Source organism: Leopardus geoffroyi, chromosome E1 (assembly GCF_018350155.1).
Source record: "Leopardus geoffroyi isolate Oge1 chromosome E1, O.geoffroyi_Oge1_pat1.0, whole genome shotgun sequence".
Taxonomy (NCBI): Eukaryota; Metazoa; Chordata; class Mammalia; order Carnivora; family Felidae; genus Leopardus; species Leopardus geoffroyi.
The window spans coordinates 41068127-41086795 of record NC_059330.1 but is presented as its reverse complement, the minus strand read 5'-3'; the positions used below and the strand labels follow the sequence as shown (position 1 = coordinate 41086795).

The 18669-nt window shown below is 53.9% G+C and overlaps 3 protein-coding genes across 10 annotated transcripts; 1 reads left to right on the top strand and 2 right to left on the bottom strand.

Moving 5' to 3' along the window:
- The first annotated feature begins 573 nt into the window (after positions 1-573).
- On the top strand, positions 574-17058 carry LOC123603741 (PSMC3 interacting protein). 2 transcript variants are annotated; one of them, XM_045488951.1, is made up of 8 exons: positions 580-1609; positions 1701-1801; positions 1981-2070; positions 4104-4215; positions 4738-4883; positions 4997-5050; positions 5176-5235; positions 5322-5996. In XM_045488951.1, exons 1-8 carry the CDS (start codon positions 1576-1578, stop codon positions 5376-5378), a joined length of 654 nt encoding a protein of 217 aa, XP_045344907.1. In that variant the 5' UTR covers positions 580-1575; the 3' UTR covers positions 5379-5996. The 2 variants fall into 2 exon arrangements, with proteins under 2 accessions (XP_045344906.1, XP_045344907.1); XM_045488950.1 differs by lacking the exons at positions 5176-5235; positions 5322-5996 and adding an exon at positions 16633-17058 and having other exon boundaries at positions 574-1609.
- Positions 5605-10364, bottom strand: MLX (MAX dimerization protein MLX). Of its 5 annotated transcripts, none has more exons than XM_045488945.1 (8): positions 10014-10364; positions 9575-9611; positions 9000-9089; positions 8617-8723; positions 8269-8368; positions 7978-8077; positions 7435-7636; positions 5605-6728 (listed from the first exon to the last, which is right to left on the bottom strand). In XM_045488945.1, the coding sequence occupies exons 1-8, from the start codon at positions 10347-10349 to the stop codon at positions 6672-6674; spliced, it is 1029 nt and encodes a 342-aa protein (XP_045344901.1). In that variant the 5' UTR covers positions 10350-10364; the 3' UTR covers positions 5605-6671. The 5 variants fall into 5 exon arrangements, with proteins under 5 accessions (XP_045344901.1, XP_045344903.1, XP_045344902.1 ...); XM_045488947.1 differs by having other exon boundaries at positions 10176-10364; XM_045488948.1 differs by having other exon boundaries at positions 6647-6793; positions 10176-10364.
- Positions 10953-15148, bottom strand: COASY (Coenzyme A synthase). 3 transcript variants are annotated; one of them, XM_045488942.1, is made up of 10 exons: positions 15044-15148; positions 13906-14616; positions 13058-13272; positions 12674-12805; positions 12360-12549; positions 12211-12275; positions 11942-12026; positions 11675-11772; positions 11439-11585; positions 10953-11337 (listed from the first exon to the last, which is right to left on the bottom strand). In XM_045488942.1, exons 2-10 carry the CDS (start codon positions 14603-14605, stop codon positions 11287-11289), a joined length of 1683 nt encoding a protein of 560 aa, XP_045344898.1. In that variant the 5' UTR covers positions 14606-14616; positions 15044-15148; the 3' UTR covers positions 10953-11286. The 3 variants fall into 3 exon arrangements, with proteins under 3 accessions (XP_045344898.1, XP_045344900.1, XP_045344899.1); XM_045488944.1 differs by having other exon boundaries at positions 12360-12546; XM_045488943.1 differs by having other exon boundaries at positions 14997-15054.
- Positions 17059-18669: the final 1611 nt, after the last annotated feature.

Sequence of the window (18669 nt, the reverse complement as noted above, 5' to 3'; positions counted from 1 at the left end):
TAGCTTCAGGCCTTGGAAGTTGGCAAGAGGGAGGGAGGAAGGAGAGCAAAATCTTCAGAGGGTGTTTCTTGTACCTGGGGGATCCTGCTCTGAATCTCCTTAGTCCTCCACTGTGAACTGGGGTGGGGATGGACGGGAGGGGGGAGGGAGGGAGTGGTGCTGGGGAATAAATCTTATATGAGAACAATCTTTAAGAGACTGATGTTGAATGGTGTTTTACCCTTGATAGTGTTCTCAGGTGACAACCTTAGAATAGTAAGTCCAGCTGTGAGCGACCCACCTGCCCTGTTTTTCCTTTGTGATGGTCAGAATAATCACCATGGTATGAAGCCACTTCCCCTCCCCTGGAGAGCCTAGACAGTATAACTGGCACTCTTGGTTGGCATCTAGCCAGCAGTTCCATCATTTTTTTTTTTAATGTTTGTTTATTTTAGAGAGAGAAAGAGAGAGAGAGAGAAAGCAAGCGGGGGAGGGGCAGAGAGAGAGGGAGCCAGAATCCCAAGCAAGCTCTGCACTGTCAGTATGCAGCCCCACCTGCGGCTCAAACCCACGAACCTCAAGATCATGACCTGAGCCGAAATCAAGAGTCGGATGCCCAACCTACTGTGCCACCCAGGCGCCCCTCATTTTTAATTCTTAATATTGTTCCTTAGACATGTGAAGACAACTATGTGTTTCAAAGGCTAATGAGAATTTAGGTAACAGAAGGCTGTAAAGATTAACACCATGCTCTTCCTCTGGAGTGTTTGAGCTGCAGGGACAGCTGCTCTTTGGCCTTCAGCTGACCTCAGAAACTAGAAACACTTATTTCAGGCTTTGTCCCATTGGCCACTGTGGGCAGAAGTGGAAAACACCTGCCAGGTGTTGCCATAAGATTGACTCGGCCAACAGGAAACTTTTCTAACAAGCTTTGTGGCTTAACCGTAGCCCCGTCCCAACCCTGCCTTGCCTTGGCGTTCACACCACAGCACGTGTTGAGCGCCCCCTGTGTGCGAGGCCCGGTAACGGGCAATGAATGATACCGCTATTGTCCTTCCAGAGTTTCTACGCATTTTTGTCTTCCAACCACCCTCCTGTTAGTATCTCTTCTTCCTATTTTGCAAATGAGACCGACGAAAAGGGCATCGGGCCGTGGGACAGGGCACGTCCCTGTGAGTAACTGGCTCTGTGATCTTGAGCAGGTCGCTAGACCAGCGGGAGTTGATCCCAAGTTTTCTCCCCCTTGGAACACCGGCCCAGCTCACGGTGACGAGAGCTCAGCCGCTGCCGCTGGAAGCGGGTCTCGCAACGTGAAGGCGTGATTTACTACGGCCTGCGTCCCGAGGAGCAGGGAGGGAGAAGTCCAGGGCAAGCGCCCCACCTCCGCTGCATGGACCCAGAAGTGCGAGGGACCACACTCGCACCCGACTCCCGACAGCACTGACCTACGGCGCCCGGGAAGGGTCGCTTCGTTCCTCGCCAAGACTTCCCCTTCCGCCAATCACCGCTTGCGGCCCGCCCTTCCCGTCGCCGGAAGCAGCCGTTGCCCCGAGCAACTGCAACGTCCGGCTTTCCAAGTTGGCGGCGGGAAAGGCCATGAGTAAAGGCCGGGCCGAGGCTGCGGCGGGAGGTAAACGGACCGCGGGCACGGGGGAGACCCGGGCGGGGGGCGGGCGAGGGGTCGGTTGAGTGGCCTCCCGCCATGCCCCGTCTCCTCGTAGCCCCCGGGATTCTCCTGAGATACCTGCAGGAGCAGAACCGGCCCTACAGCGCCCAGGACGTGTTCGGGAACCTGCAGCGGGAACATGGACTGGGCAAGGCGGTGAGGACCCTCTCCTGGGACCGCCCCCCTACCCTTGGGGCCCCTCGAATCAGCCTGAAGTGCTGCCCTCTCGAGGCAGCCATTCTAGCCTTGAGCTTCCTAAGGTTGGTCGGCCCTAATTCCCGCTGCCTGGGCCCTAAATCATCCCTCTGATTGGTTCTGCCTCTCCCCTCTGCCAGGCGGTGGTGAAGGCGCTGGAGCAGCTGGCCCAACAAGGCAAAATCAAAGAGAAGATGTACGGCAAGCAGAAGATCTATTTTGCGGACCAGGTGAGGGAAACCTGTGCAGATTATCACCCGTGTGAGACCCGACATTAGGTCAATCAGTCTCTAGAATGAACTCTGACTTGAGGCATCCCGTGAAACTCAGCTAGCCCACGCCATTAAAAGGGCCCCACACACCCTTTAAATCAAAGTGGGTACTCCCCTTGCAGTGATCCAGACTCAGGGAGACTTCCAGATCTGAGATGTGATCGATGACAGAAGATCCTGAATTGTTCCTACCAAGGTCCCTTTCCGCTTGGAGGTTTCTTTTTCCCAGTCATCTAGATCAGAACCATCATCTGCCAAATGATTTGCCTTCTGTCCCCACCCCTCCCAACACAGATGACACTAATTTTGTATCTCTAGGCCAGACCACCGCCCGGATGCCTTCCAGACCTTGCAGAATCAATATTGCTGAAGTAGAATGCACATCTCCCCTAAATGGGCTCCTTTTACAGGCTTCTCCCTCAGAGCCACTCCTCACCCAACTCAGAGACTGGGAGTCACTTTTACCTCACAGCTTAGGCAGCCAGCAAATCCAGTTGGCTTTCCCCCTTCCTGAATCCACCCTCCCCTTTCTGTCTGCCATTGCTGATTGAGTTCAGGTGCTCCTCATCTATCTCGATAGCCTCCTCACATCTCCTGGCCTCCTTACACATCTTAAACGCTGCAGCCAGAATGGTCTGCGTCAGTACAATCTGGGGCCATTTCCCTACTTGAAACTCCAGCACTCCCTACAACAGGGAGAAATCTACATAGAGACTTGGCTCCAGGCTGCTGCTAGCCTCACCTGTCCCTTCACCAGTACTAGACCATTTAGGTGTGTTTTACTCCTGTGTCCTTCCTCTGCCTGGAGTTTTAAAATCCCTTCTTCCTCTTCTGCCTCTTTGCTCAGCGAACTCTTACTCCAAGGTTCTCCCTCAGGCATCACCTCCAGAAACCTTCCCCGGATTCTCTCCTCGCCTCTTCTTCAGGCACTCACCTCCCTGAGGGATGCTATATTGTGGTGGTCTTTTTACCCATCTCCTCACTAGACTGTAGCCCTTCCAGGGCTGAGCCCACTTCTCACTCTTCCTCCTTTGCTCAGCACAACCCCCCCCACCCCAGTATCTAATGTCCAGTAGACCCCGAATACTCGTTTAACTGAACCACACCACCATCAAGACTAACTTTTCTGAAATAGGTTTCATTACGTTACTACTCTAACGAAGAGTCCCTAAGGGAGAATTTGGCAGCATTTTTTCTGTAAAGACAATTTTGTGCTTTGCCAGCCAGATGGCCTCTTGTCATAGCTACACAACTGTCACAGCCACTGAGGGCCGTCATTATAGAGCAGTATGTAAATGATCACCTGTAAACGAGTAAACATGTAAACGAGTGGGTGTAACTGTGTTTCCAGAAATTTTTGTTTTCACAGCCCCGAATGTGGCAGGATTTGGCGTGCAGGCTGTAGTTTGCTGCCTTCTGCTATAAAGGTTTACTTTGCTTTAATGAAGAGTCCAAACTGCCCAGGCTGGCATTCCTATTCTTTCTAACCTGCTCCCTGACATCACTGACAAGACCATCCCACCCCCCATCCTGAGCCCCACCACAGTCCTTTGCGGCAGCTGGTCTCTCTCAGGGGAGGGGCCCCTCAGACGTTTACTGGAGTCCCTTCAATACCACCCACCACGACTCTTGACCTGCCCCGGTTCTTCCTACTGTGGAAATGTGTAATTTAGGTATCACTCCCTTAGGAAGAATGTTCCTTTACTCTTTTAGCCCAGTGAGTGGTTTTACCACTAAACTAAGATTTCTGCCCTGTTCAGTATCCTGAAGCCCCTTGAGGACAGACATCAGGTTTTAACTTTTTTATACCTTTTTGTTTGTTGGGACCAGTACCGAACTGAATGGTGTCTCACAGGGACCCTCCCACTGTTCTCCCAGGCCCCCTGGAGGGCTGGGGAGCCCCAGGTTCTTGAGCGGATGTGATGTGGCCTGCCCAGATGTGGCTTCACATCACACCCACCCACTTCTGTTTGTCGTCTCACCTCTGGCAGGACCAGTTCGACATGGTGAGTGACGCTGACCTCCAAGGCCTGGACACCAAAATCGTGGCCCTCACTGCCAAGGTGCAGAGCCTCCAGCAGAGCTGCCGCCACATGGAGGCCGGTAGGACTGGGCGAATGCCGGAAGGGGCCCCTGGCGCGAGGGTCAGTCCAGAGGGCAGGAATCCCTAAGTGAATGGTTTGCTGACTGCAATGTTGTCTCGCTGCAGTGGAGAGCTGGGCTGGGCCGCCACAGGCATTATGTTACAAGAGACGTAAACAGCTAATGGCTTTTGAATATAAATGGGCAAGACATGCATTTGCTTTCCCGGACATTATCAGTGTACTGTGCCCACACTCCCTCTGTGCCTGTTTCTTTAACTGGCTACAGGGAACAGTCTGTTCAACCTCACACTTTACCACTGCTTGTAGATGGAAGAGGAAAGAAAAGCAGACTAAACTGGTAATTCTGTAAGCCTTAATCTCTGCTGAGTGCAATTTCCAGAATATGGAACTCATTCTGGACCCTGGGTGTAGAACCTAGAGCAAGGTAGGGGCCCAGTCTCCTACCTCAAGGAGCACCCACTGGGAAAGACAAAACCCCATCATCAGGGTAAGAAGCAACCTCAGGGAGATGTGGTTTCAGAGCTGAAGGAGTTAACCAGTACCCTGACCACACCGGAGATGCAGAAAGAGATCCAGGAGTTGAAGAAGGAATGTGCTGGCTACAGAGAGAGACTGAAGAACATCAAAGCAGCCACCAACCATGTGACTCCAGAAGAGAAAGAGCAGGTGAGTCAGGAGGAAGGGTGGTAGCGGGGAGGTCTGCCTGTGCAGGTCTGGAGTGAGGCCGAGGTTGCCCCCCAGCAGCCCGAGGGGCTAGAGCAAGCTGTTTCCCTGTGCAGGTGTACAGAGAGAGGCAGAAGTACTGCAAGGAATGGAGGAAGCGGAAGAGGATGGTAAGTGCGTGAGCTCCGCAGCAGGCCCTGGAAAATGGCAGCCACCGGAGAAACTGCTGCCTGAGGTCATGGGTCCGCCAGGCAGTGCCGCCCGTCTGAAAAGGGGTGGTTTTGTTTCTTGTCAGGCAACAGAACTGTCTGATGCGATCCTTGAAGGATACCCCAAGAGCAAGAAGCAGTTCTTTGTAAGTGGTTCTCTCTGTCTCTCCCCTCCTTGCCACCCTGGGGTCTTCGTCCAGGGAGGTCTCGTTTACTGCTCTCCCTGCCCCAGGAGGAAGTTGGGATAGAGACTGATGAAGATTACAACGTGAAGCTCCCAGACCCTTGAGGAGTCCTCTGCAGGATGGGGGAATGGAAGCGACGTCCTGGACTGGCTGCCTCCTTCAGGTTGGCTTCTTTGTTCCTGCTGCTTTCCACCTTTGAGCAGAGCAGCTGGGAGAGGGGCATGAACCAGAATACAGGGCTCAGGGAGTGAGCAAGCCCAGAGTGGATGGCTGTCATGCTTGTTTCATCATCTAGATTCCAATTGCTTGCACTTAAACTTGGAACAACGCTAAAGGAAAGCATTTGGCAATATTTATTGTACTATAATTTGATATAAAAATACTTAATTTCCTCTGGATAACCAAACCTCCCAGATGTCAACCCTGAGGAAGGCTACCGGGTAGAGAGAAGCTAGTATACACAGCATTCGAGGAGCCCAAGGCTTTACCCAGGACTTTTCTGGGCTCTGTACCCCAGGAGGCCTTTAAAGTATCTTCTCTACCCCTTCATGCCACTCCCAAGTCCTGGGAGAAACACAGCAGCACTGAGATGGTGGAGACCCAGATATGCTCAACAGGATGGCTGGGAGTGATTTTGAGGCCCAGTTCACTTTCAAAAATTGTAACTTTAGCAAAATTGCGATGTTGGTGTTTAGAATATTAAAAAAAAAATTTAATATGTAGTGCTGTGTCACATGTAACTTCTCTGTGCTATGCTCCTGCCTGTGGGGACAGAGGGGGCAGGAGTATGTGGGGGAGGAAGGAGAGGGGATGCAGTAGCAAGTGAGGGCAGGAACCCAGTAGCCCTGCCCTGAGCTGACCAGAAGAGGCCTGATCTCACCTTGGGCTGACCAGGCAGCCCTAGCCGAGGCACAAGGAGGCCTTTCACCCCTCTTGGCTGTGGGAGTATTTCCTCATGTTCCTCCCTTCCCATCCAACTACTGCCAAAATGGCCAAACTTGGGCCAAATGTTGCCCAAGAGACCAAACCAAATGCAAACAGTAGCTTCCCAATATGTGTCATCAGGAGCAAAAATCTGAGGATTAGAAGGGGAGAGACCAGGAGCTCTTACGGGGGGAGGGGGGGTGTCCCCAGAACAGGGTCCCCCCTCCCGAAGACTTCTACGGAGAAGGGGAAAGACAGTAAGCTCAAGTTCTGTGGTCAGTATAATAAATTAAAGCTTTCACAAAACAAATACCCCAGCCCCAGTGAGGATGAAGGGGTGCTGGGGAACCAAACACCGAGAACCAGCTGACTGGTGTGCAGTGTCGCAGTCCAATCTCATAAGCCCAGTGGCTCCGAGGCCAAGTAGGAGACTCTGGCCTCTTGATGGCTCTTCTGCAGCTTCCAAAACCCAGTCAGTACAGCTGGTTCTTCAATTGGTGCAACACGCCAATCACAATCTCCCGTAGGGTCTGGCGGGGGCAGCAGAGGAAGACACGAGTGATGCTCACGTGAGGACGGAGGCTCAGATACCTGCCTGGACCAGTCGTGCTCTTTAGAGTACAACAGAAAAAGCCCCTGGGAAACACCGTTTACAGTCGACTCTGAAATGTCCCCGAGACAGGACAGAGAAAGGGATGGAGACATGGACAGCTATGTGGTAAAGCAAATACAAGAAATGGGAATGGTAGCATTTAGGTGGTGGGCACAGGAGTGTCCACTCTGTGTCACAGGACACTTAAAGTGGTTCCAGAAAATGTCAGGAAACAAAAAAAGTGGGATGCAAGTCAAGCCTCAGAAACTCCACGCAATACCATTAACACATGGCTCCATTACAAATAATCACAAACCCCAGGGAAAACTAGTGGGCCTGGGGGTGGGAGCCAGGAATCTTTCTAGAAATTCCACGTGATTCTGCTATGAGTGATGAGGGCTTACATACTAGGCAGCCATAACGCGAGCTAACAAAGGCCAGAGCGAGGCCTTGCCTGAGTTCAGTGCCCACATCATTCTTGCCAAATGAAACCTTAACAGGAAAATGTGGGCCAGGAAGCAAAGAAGAGACCCTCCAGAAACCTAAAAGTTGCCACCTTCCCTCTCTGAACAAATTAGGACTTGGGTCACTTGGCCTGAAGGAAGATAGAAAATCCGCACCCCTTGACCACTGCTGCCCCATACCTGAGGCTTACAGTGCTCCTCAATCCAGCTGAAGACACAGGCTGACAGCTCCTGGAAACTGGCCACGGAGATAGAGGCATTGAAGGACTGGAACAGTGAGTCCATGATGCCTTGAAACACATTGAACTTGACTTGGTCAGAGACCTGGTCTTCTCCCTCATGGGGGTTGTCCTGGTGTGCCTTCACAATCTGCTCATAGTTCCTGAAAGCGAGTAGGACAGGGCTAAGGTGCTATAGCAGCTCAGGTCACCCTATGTACTCCCCCGGCCCTGGGAAGGGGTTCCCGAGAGCTGCTGGGACAGAAATGGGTGACCCCTCTCTCTACCCCTCGCTAATCCCACAGGCACTTTGAGTATCTGCTGGGTATCAGGGACTGTTGGGGTGCAGAGTCCTACCCCTAAGTGGCCACCTACAGGAATGAGAAGATTATCTGTTCTGTATTATCTGATGTGGCCTTTAAACAAGAGAAAGGTATGAACTGAAGTCAGCTTCAGAGTCCCCTCAGAAGCCCTGGCTTCCCGAGCTCAGCGTCCCCCCCCTTACACTTTCATGATCTTTAGGGCCGTGACGTCCTTGCGTAGCATGGACACCTCCTCCTCCTGCTTTTTCTTCTCCTTGTGCAAAAACTGGATGTAGTCAATAGCTGCAGTGAGGGTGGGCACAGAGGATGTCTCAGCCAGAAGGACAAGGTTTACTTTGTTTCCCCTTCCTCCCTTTCCCCAACTCTCCCATTATAATCACCCCACCGGGGCCAGGCCGAAAGTGAGTGTAAGGCTCTGGCCTCCTCACAGCACCACTGGCCCCAACCACTCCCAGTGCTCTCCCTGGCCATACTCTTCTGTAGAACGATGGCTTTGCTGAGCTTTTGGGAGCCAATGGAGAAGTCCTGCTGCTGGCAGGTGGGGACGATGGTCTGGAGGTCATCATAGCCTCTCTGTGGAGACAGGAGGGAAAACAAGGGTTCCTTAACTCCAAGGGATTCAGGCAAACTGGCACAAAACTTTCTGTGAACCCAAGTTCCGTGCTCACAAACTCAAAGGGGTAGGGGACTAGAAAAAAGGTGTTCATATCCGGGGACTAGAGCAGCTGCCACCAAGGATGCTGGGGACTGATGAGGGCAGGGTAGATCCGAAATACACAGGGCCCTCCTGCATTGGCTGAGGTACAGGCCTCCCCAGTCACCTTGATGGCGTCTCTCCTCTTCTGCTCAGCCTGAGTATGTGCTCGCCGCCGCCGGTCCTTGTAGGACTCCTTGTAGGACTCCTGGTGGTAATCACTGTCCTCATCATCTACGCTCAAAGTTGGGGGCAGGAAGAGGTCATTTTGAAGCCCAGTGGGCCCAGCTAACCCACCTTGCCCCAGTGGGGAAGAAAAAACTGGTGCTCAGAGACAGCAAACGGACAGAACCGTCTAATATTCTAGATGAGGTGAAAGATGGTGAGACCCTGTGTCTAACGCTAGGCCTCCAGCACCCCCGTGTGGATGACTGGAGCTTCCTGTCTAGGAAATATACTAAAATGATGGTATATCTGAGCCCCCCCAGGTGGGGGCATGTTGCTGCCTACCTGTATTGGGGACAGAAGAGGCACTGGTGGAACCGATGCTATTAGCTCTGGACACTACACTCCCCTTTCGGGTACTTTCTACAAAAAGCCCTGTAAAAGAGAGGTCCCAATCACTAAGGGGTAGGACAGGAGGACACTGTTAGACCTTCAGACACCTGTGTGTACAATGGCTTCCTGATCCTTAAATGCTGACCTCTCCCTTTCAACCCAAAAGCTACCCATATTGGGTCATCCACTTCCTGCTGTGCCCCACCACAGTGCTCCTGTCTTTGGTGTCTCCACTGCTCCAGGGGCCTGCAATGATACCACCGGTTCACAAAGTGGCATCTAGGCACAACGAGGGTGACAGAATGGCTAGCTCCCACTATTTTCATCATTTCCTTGTTTCAGAGCAGCAGGAATTATACCCTTATGCTTCCTGCCCCTTATGCAGCTCCTCCCTCATTGTCTCAGGGCAGGAACTCCGCTCAGGGACAGTGGGCTGTGCTCAGGTGTGGCTGGCAAGACCACGGGAATCCACAGGACTGTGGCAGGAGTGTCACCAGGGAGCTAGAGACCGTGGGAGAGGTACTCACCGGGGTCCAGGCTGTTGTCACTGTAGGCATACTCCACCTGTGACACCAAGCAAAGGAGCTCATCAGACCTCCGGCCGGGACTGGGCACCTCCTCTCACTCTGAGCGCGTGCGCACTCGTACACACACCATACACCCCTACCACACACACCTCTACCCGCCCCAACACCCCACCCCCACCCTGAGAGCGCAGGCAATTGCAGGATGCACGCGCGTACGTTCACTTAGACTTACACACACACACACACACACACACACACACACGCGCGCGCCTGGGGTGCGCAGGGGTTTGCAGGATTGCCCCCAATAGCAGTAAGCAGATAGGCCATAGGAGCACCGCCCCTCCGCCCCCACCCCCTCCCTCCTCCACCGTCCCCCCCCACCCCCCCGCAAGCCCGGTCCCCTCACATTCGTGCACACACGCCTCACTTGTCTCCCCACCTTGGCACGCGCAGGGTGAGGGCTGTCTTCTCTGCAGCCCCGGGGCCCGGAGGGCGGGGGGACCTTTGGGGACTGCAGGGAATCCCCTAGTCTTCGGGACCCCCCACGTGCATGAGCCCGACCCGCCCTCCCCTCGCCGGCGTGCGCGCCCGCGGGGCTTGCCTTGACCCAGGGGTCGTCCGGAGAGGCGACCGGCTCCGTCATCTCCGACCCACCGAACCGGAAACCAGCCAGCGGGCGGGCCCCCTGCCGCGAGGAAGAGGCGAGGCACTTCCACGTGACCCAAATCCACCAACCCACGAACGAGAGGCGAAGGGCGGGGCACGGCCCGCGCATGCGCACCCGGAAAACTCTGAAACCTAGGGTCAGGAGCTGCGGAGACTGGCGTCGGGGCTGACACAGACGTTGTCCTTCCCCTCACTCGCCCACACCGCGACATGACACATTCTGTAAAATGGAGTCCCCTCAAAAGGCTCGTCCAAGTAGTATTTCCGAGAGTTGTGTGCACGCGCTGTGCTGGACCCGCGGCTTCCAGGGACTTGTGTCCAACCCCACCCTGCCGGCCCTGCAGTCCTGGCCCCCTCGGCCGACCCAGCACGGCTGCCAAGTCCGTGAGGCCGGAGGCCCCGCCTGGCTCGTGGAAGGCCGGTCCTCCAACACGTAGCCTGGTACCTGGCAGGAGACCAGTGGAAGAAACGCTTTCAAAGAGCCCGTTAGCCCAGTTAAGCCTCTTCACAGATACAGAAACCGAGGAACCTAGAAAGTCTGTAGCTTCTCCCAAAGCAGACAGCTAGTCAGCGATGGGGCCAAGGCTGACCTCAATCTGGCTAGCTGCAAAAGCTATGCTCAGAACCACTGCACTCCAGGCTTCCAGCTCAAGGCTTCCAAAGAAAGATACCTAGAGGCATTGGGGCAGGACGCAGACATACAGGCAGCACCTGGCAACATTCACCTTTAATTGTTACAAGTTCCAGTGTTTGCCCTGGCTGCAGTGGGCCGAAGGTTTCACAGACACTGTGGGCAAGAGTAGGCACAAAATGCCAGAGGGGCCTGCTCCCCTCTGAGTCTCATCCTCAGCGATGGCCAAACACCAGCAAGCTGGGTAGACTTCCTGTGTCCACCAGGCCCAGCCTTGCCCTTCCCAGTCTGGTTCAGAGTCTCTAGGCCCAAGCTAGGACGAGCACCCAGGCCCCCATTCCTCCTCACCGCTGAATCTCTGGGCGGCTCCAGGGCCACTGTGGCCCCACAGAGAACACATTGTCAGCCATGGGCCTTACGGCGTCTGGGAGATGCGCTTCTGCAAGAGAGCCCAAGCTTTCTCCACCTTTGAGCAGGACAGAGTGTCAGGAGGAAGAGAAGACAGAGTCAGGCAGGCACCCACTGGAGACTCCTTCCCTACAACCCAGCCCTTTCCTGGGCACCAACCTGGCATTGCGTAACATGCGGTTCCCACAGGGTGCTCAGCACCACGTGGCTCTGGTCCACGAGCTGTTGCCCACTCATCTGGCTCTGCAACCGGCTCTGAGCTGCAGCTTCACTCAGGCCATCCCTCTCCACAATGCGTCGTATAGCCTGGGCACGGAGAAGGCATCGGTCAGCCCACTGGCTCAGAGCGGGCTGTGGTGTGCAGTGGGGATGGGGTGAGAGACGGGTCCAGATACCTCAGTCTCAGGGATGACAACGGTCCACACCTCATGCACCATGTTCTGCCAGCCGGCTTCAAGCAGCAGGGCGGCATCAATCACGCACACATGTTTTCCTGCGGGGAGACCCCAGTCACTGCCAGCAGCACACTGCCACTTGCCACCAGAGAGCCGGTGAAGCCTAGTCCCAAGGAAGTGGAGGGTCTGGCTTGGGGTGAGGAGGCTCCTAGGAGGAGAATCTGCTTAATGTCCCCCTTGGCTGCTCCCATCAACCCTCCAACTCACCCTCAGCCACAGCCTGGTTCATCTCCTCTCGAGCCAGTTTCGCGATAATTGGCCACACAATATCCGTGAGTATCTTCAGCTGCTTCTGAGGAGGGGAACAGAGGAAGCAGGCGATTTACCTTCCCTTGGAGACGGAGCCAGCCCGAGAGAGGAGGTGGTGGGGAACAGATGAGTGGAAACGCACTCTGAACCAGACCAGCAAGGTCCATTCGGTCCCAACCTCTGGTTCTAGTAGCAGCTGAGGAGTCCTTGGAGAGAAGCATGCTTACCTTGTTCCCAAACACCCGGCTGCCTAGGACCTTCCTGTTGATAATGCCATCTTTATGGAGAATATCTGGACGAGAGACACAGGACTGGGCAAGGAGGCCAGGCCATCCCCTCACTTTTCAGGCCACTTCTAGCCCTCCCCAGGCATTACCTGCTCCAAAGGCTTCCACAACAGGCTGGTAGGCAGGACCCCCTGGGGCGTAGGCCCGATGGCCCAGGTGGTCACTGTCGATGACAAACGCCCCCAGGCCCTTAAGCCGCTGAGCTACTGAGCTCTTTCCAGAGCCACTGATGCCCGTCAGTCCAATCACGTAGAGCTGTGTGGGGAGTTCGGGCCTCTTCTGGAGGTAGAGGAGAGGGAACCCCAGTTACTAGGGTCTTCAGACTCATGCTTGAGACTGAAATCTTCAGTCTACTCTCCAGCATTTCCAGCCCACCCAAGGAGAGGAGAGAGGACAGGCATACATATGGAGGCCGAAGCAGCTTTCCCAGCATTCGTTGGCGGAAGGTGGAGGAACTGACTTTGTCCTCTTCATTGTCTGTATGGTTTGGGTCCTTCAGCAGCTGGATCTGGTACAAGGCAAGCTCCTCCAGACCCTGAGGTTAAAGAGGAGGGGTGAGGAGAGGGAACGAGGGGCAGGAGGACAATGACATCTGAGCGGCCCCCTTATCCTCCCCAGAGGTAGAGCCTACCTCCAAGGGCAAGCTGGGAAACAGTTCCTTCTCGCCTCTTCCTCACCACCCCAAGTCCTCTCTTCCCTCCTCTAGGGTCACGGTACTCCCAACAGCCCCCTACGTGGCCTTCCCCAGCCCCATCCACTCCCTCTGCCAGTCTCCCTCAGGGGTTACATTCTCAAGACGGAAGCGGTTGACGGCCATCCCCCCACGATAGGTCTCCTCGCTGACCACCAGGAACTCCAAGGAGGGGTTAGAGCCAGCGGGCCCATAGGGATCCAGCAGGGGGGTGATATCAAAAGTCAAGGAGGGCTTGATGTCCACCAGGAACTCACTCAGATGTTCCACGCGTTCTGTGTAGGGTTGGAGCAGCTCAGGGAGCAATTTGCCTGGGGAAGGAGCCCAGTGAGATCTTTTTACTGGGGAGGAAAGGTATAGTCAAGTTTGGGGAAGACTATCCCTAAGCATCCAATCTCCAGAGGGGGGTGGGTGGCAGGAAGAAAGGGCTAAGCTGGGAAGTGCTGTATGTCAGGGGAGCAGTGAAGAGGGGGCAGCCAGCAAGCACGACAGTCATGGCAGGGGCTGGCATGTGTCCAGAGAACGAGCAGTGCCAGGGAGCATCAGAGTCAGGTGGAGAATTCCAAGAACCACCCCAACCACGAGTCCCCTCTTGCTGTAGCTCTAACACACTACCTACAACCCACAACCCACTCATCCATTTACTCCCAGGGTCTCAATCTTTAGGGTTCGTGACCCGGAGAACTTCTCAAAAGTACAGATTTCCTTAGTTCCACATTTGGGGAAATTCTGATTTGAGTGGTGAGTAGATCACACACAGAGAAAGCTGCACTGGTTCGTTTAACATAGTTTCCTCAACACCCACTGGGTGCCAGGTGCTGTTACATACAGGAGGGGTGGGAAGTAAAGGATGCCCCTCCCCTTCCTCAGTCTTGGCACTGGGGGCAAGGTTAAGGAGTTCTGAGGGTCCTCCCCTGCTCTACTCCAGAGTATCTCTCACTCACTCTTCAACAGGTCTTTGTCCGCTACTCCCACCACAAGCTGCTCCTGGGCCAGGATGCACGCGACACTGAGCAACACCTTGTGGGCATTGTGCAGGCGGTCAAACGTGCCACCCACAGCCCCACGGTGGTAGCCACGCACTGGCTGCTTTGGAGACCTGGCCACGGGAGAGGCTGGCCTGATGGTGGAGGGTAAGGGGACATCCAGGGACTCCACAGACAGCTCTCCGGGCCCGTAATCGGGGTATAGCAGCACCGAAGCCAGCTGGGGACAACAACTGTAGCAGCTGGTGGCATAACGCTCTAGCTGTTGTTTGACCGGGTTGTACTGGCTCCCATCCAGTGTCTGGAAGTCAGTCAGCACCACTTCCGGTGGGTGGGCCAGGTTCTGGACTGAGCTGGGAAGGGGAGGGAGAAAGGCGCTCTTGGCTCCTATATTGGTCAGCAGAACTCTGACATCCAGGTGCCTGTGGACATCGGCGCCAGCGTAGAGGTGTGTGATGAAATCCAGGACCTCAAACGTGGCCTGCACGAGGCTGGACTGGGGCTGGGCCGGGCCCCCCAGGCTCATGCCCGGCTGCAGGTGTACGTAGAGCGTGTGATTCACCAGCCGGGCCGCCGAGGTCAGGATGGGGGCCAGGCGAGGGGCCAGGGAGGCGAGCGGCGTCGTCAGCACCAGGAGGCCCGACCGGAATACGGCCATGCTGCCCAGGCCTGCGGACAGCCAGGAAGACGAGATGTGGGTGACCGAGGGGTTATGTGGCTGAGGCCGAAGGCAGTCCGGGGCCGTGGGCCCAAGAGAGGGGACCTGGCGCAGGGACGGGGTCTCAGTGCTGATCCAGAGGAACCCGGGGGAGGGCACGGGGCCTCGGGGCTATGCGCTAAGCCCCGGTTTCCACATCTCTCAGACGGAGCGGTGAAGCTGCTGAACTGAATCCAAATCCTGAGCAGGGAAACTGGACAAAAGCCCCTGAGTCATAGGGCTGGGGATCCAGAAATCCTGGGCCCTGCTGCCAGGCTGTACCAGGGTCTTAAAGGAATCAAAGGAGGATACTAGAGGGAAACACTCAGGCTCTGAGCGGTCTTCTACTTACTGAGACCTCTGGGCTTAGGTTCCCCTAGGGCCGCCGCGGAGCCTTACCTGGCTGCGACCCGGAAACAGTAGTTCAACGCCTGCAGCCCCGAGCTACGGAACGGCAGAAAGGCCAAAGTCTTTACTGGCTTCGGGAACCTCGCGAGATTTTGTAAGGAGTAGGGCGGGTCCTGCTGAGGAGGTGGGGCGGAGCTCGGAGGCTGGGGGAGCAGGTGAAGCTATTTATTTCCAGATCTCAACTATTCGCAGGTCAGTTGGTGGAGGGCAAGGCGGACCTGAAAGCCGATTTCACGGATGCCCTTTTGACCCTGACAGCAGAGAATGGCTTCAGCCTGGTTACCCAGGAGATGGCGGCGAAGGCAGAACACACACCTGAGTTTCCTCTTAGTAAGTTATAGGACGTAGCACCTGGGTGGCTCAGTCGGTTGAGCGTGGGACTCTTGATTTTGGCTCAGGTCATGATCTCACGGTTTGTGAGTTCAAGCCCCGCATCTGGATCCCTGCTGACAGTGTGGATGGAGCCTGCTTGGGATTCTCTTTCTCCCTCTCTCTCTCTGTCCTTTCCCCACTCTCACTGTCTCTCTCTCTCTCTCTCAAAATAAATATAAACATTAAAAGAAATAAATTACAGGGACGGAGGTGGGAGCCCCAGGACTCAGAGTCCCTGGAACCCTCCTGGTGCCCATCCACTCCAAGGATACTCTTGTGGGAAGCCACAGGACAACTCTGTCCAAGTCCCCATTTCACAGTTGGGGAAACTGAGGCCCTCTATGTTCCAAGGACATACGAGGAAGTAATGACAGAGGCCTGGTCTTATGGCTCCGTGGGATGCTCTCCACACCACTCAGAACCAGTTTGAGGGAGGGAGGAGGAGGAGGAGAGTTCTGCATGGCAGCTGGGTAGAGTTGCCAGAGGATGGTCTTCAGACAGGAGAGAAGGGGAGGAAGGAGGGAGACCTAGTGTCAAGGGTTTACTGTGAGGCCAATAGGGCTGGAAAGGCTGCAGTCGGTAGTCTCCGTGCAGAGAGGAAACCAGGTTGCCATCAGGAAATATTTCAAGTAAATTGTTCACAGAGATCTCAAGAGGGAGGGAAACCAATCTCCCAAGATTCCAGTATCGTGCTGTGGTTTATTTCCCCAAACTAAGCAAATGCTCATTTTCATAGTTATGTGGAGTTTTTAAAATTTTTTAAGTTTACTTATTTTTTTTTTTTTTATTTTTTTTTTTTTGAAAGCGCGAGAGAGCACCAGCGAGGGAGAGGCAGAAAGGGAGAGGGAGAGAGAGAGAATTCGAGGCAGGCTCTGAGCTGTCAGCTCGAAGCCCCACATGTGGGCTCGAACCCAGGTACCATGAGATCGTGACCTGAGCCGAAATCAAGATTCCAACACTTAACTGACTGAGCCACCCAGGTGCCCCCTTTTTTGTATTCTTAAAGAGGTGTCCCAAGGGGCGCCTGGCTGGCTTAACTGGTGGAGCATGCGACCCTTGATCTGAGGGTTGTAAGTTAGAATCCCCACGTTGGGTGTAGAGATTACTTAAAAATAAAATCTTAAAAAAGAAAATAAAATCAATAGAGACGTCCCAAAGGTGTATAAGCCTCTGGCCCCACAGAGCCTGGATCTGCCCCTGGAGTCAAGGATTGGAAGAGTTATAGAGCCACAAAGGCGTTGAAGCCAGCTTCAGACAGGAGACGACTTAGGTTGGATTTTAAAGAGAGGACCCCACATGAAGAAGCAAACTGCAGCCTCTCAGGAAATGCCCTGAAACATCTGGGCGCAATCTCACAGAGTCACTGGTGGAGATGTGAGTGCCAGCTGACTCTCAAGCTGGCCCTGGGCAATTGAAGGTTGTCCTTAGTATACACTATTCCCACAGCAGTAGCTTTGAGAGAGCAATGTGTCGTCGAGACCATCTGGATGGTATATGTGGCGGAACCTATTTAAGGCCTCTACATAAACTATTAAGATTCTGGTGGGCAAGTGCAGAGACCCACTTGTCTTGTAGTCGCCCAGGACAAGTCTCATATGTCAGTTCCCTTGCTAATTAAAACCCCCACCTCCCAATCTGGAGTGCTCTGCCTCTTTCTTTGGTCTCTCCTTGGCCTCTGTGTATGGGAGCCAGTTTCAGATTTCACCCAGGGAACTTGTAGGTTGTGAACCAACAGTCAGTTTTATTCAGTAAATGTGGATTTAGTGCCTCCCATGATCAGGAATGGTTCTAGGTATAAGGGATCAACCAGTGAACAAAACAAACCAACGAGCTGCCCTGGAGCTTAAGTTCTTATGTGTCTTGGGATAGGGTGGTGAAAGTTATAGATAAATGTGTAACAATAAAGTCAGCAGGTCAATAAAGAAATCTCTGACACATCTAGTGGTGATAAGCGCTATGAAGAAAAATGAAACAGGGTAAGGGAACTATAACTGGCGTGGGGGGGCGGGGGTAGGGAATGCTACTTTAGATAAGGTCGTCCAGGGAAAGACCTGAAGGAAGAGAAGAATCAGAGATTAGGGAAACTGTACCAGATAGAAGGAATAGCCAGTTCAAAGGCCCTGGGGCAGAAAGCCAGTAGGGCTGAATCAGATGATGGTAAGTGATGAAAGATAGGGTCAGAAAGGAGGTGGGGGCCAGATCAAAGAATGTGTTGGAGGTCTTGGAGAAAAGCCTCTGATTTTACTTAGAAAGCCACAGGAGGTGTTTTAAGCACAGACATGGAATAACTTTCATTTTTAAAAGATCATTCTGGGGGCGCCTGGGTGGCTCAGTCGGTTAAGCGTCCAACTTCGGCTCAGGTCACGATCTCGTGGTCCGTGAGTTTGAGCCCCGCATCGGGCTCTGTGCTGACAGCTCAGAGCCTGGAGCCTGTTTCCGATTCTGTGTCTCCCTCTCTCTGCCCCTCCCCCGTTCATGCTCTGTTTCTCTCTGTCTCAAAAATAAACGTTAAAAAAAAAATTAAAAAAAAAAAAAAAAGATCATTCTGGCTGTTCTGTGGAAATTTTATTTGGTGGGCATGGGTCGCATCAAGGCAACCAGTTAGGAAACCACTGCAATAATCCAGGTGCGGTGATGGTAGACCAGAGTGCATAGACTGGAGTGATTTCCAGAGTATTCCAAAATACCTTCCAATCTTTGAAGACTGAAGGTATTTGCTGATGCGTTGGTTGAGGGATGGGCAAGAAGGAAGAGTGGAGTTGTCGGGTACTGAAGTGGGGAAGACTGGGGCAGGAGCAGTGGGAGATCTGGAAATCAGAACTTGCGTTTGGACACATTAAGTTTATTAGGGATCAAGTGGAGCTGTTGAGTAGGAAGTTGATGTGTGTCTGGAATTTGGGGAAGCAATGCAGTTGGAGATATTGGAGACTTTGGTGAGGCTCATGGGTGCATAAACAGTCCTCGAAGTCATGGGACTGCAGGAGACTATTAAGAGTATGAATGTGGGGCGCCTGGGTGGCTCAGTTAGGCGTCTGATTTTGGCTTAGGTCATGATCTAGTGGTCTGTGAGCTCGAGCCCCACATCGGGCTCTGTGCTGACAGCTCAGAGCCTGGAGCCTGCTTCGGATTCTGTGTCTTCCTCTCACTCTCTCTCTCTCTCCCCCCCTCAAAAATAAATAAATAAACATTAAAAAAAAAAAAGTATGAATGTAATTGAGACACCTGGCTGGCTCGGTTGGTGGAGT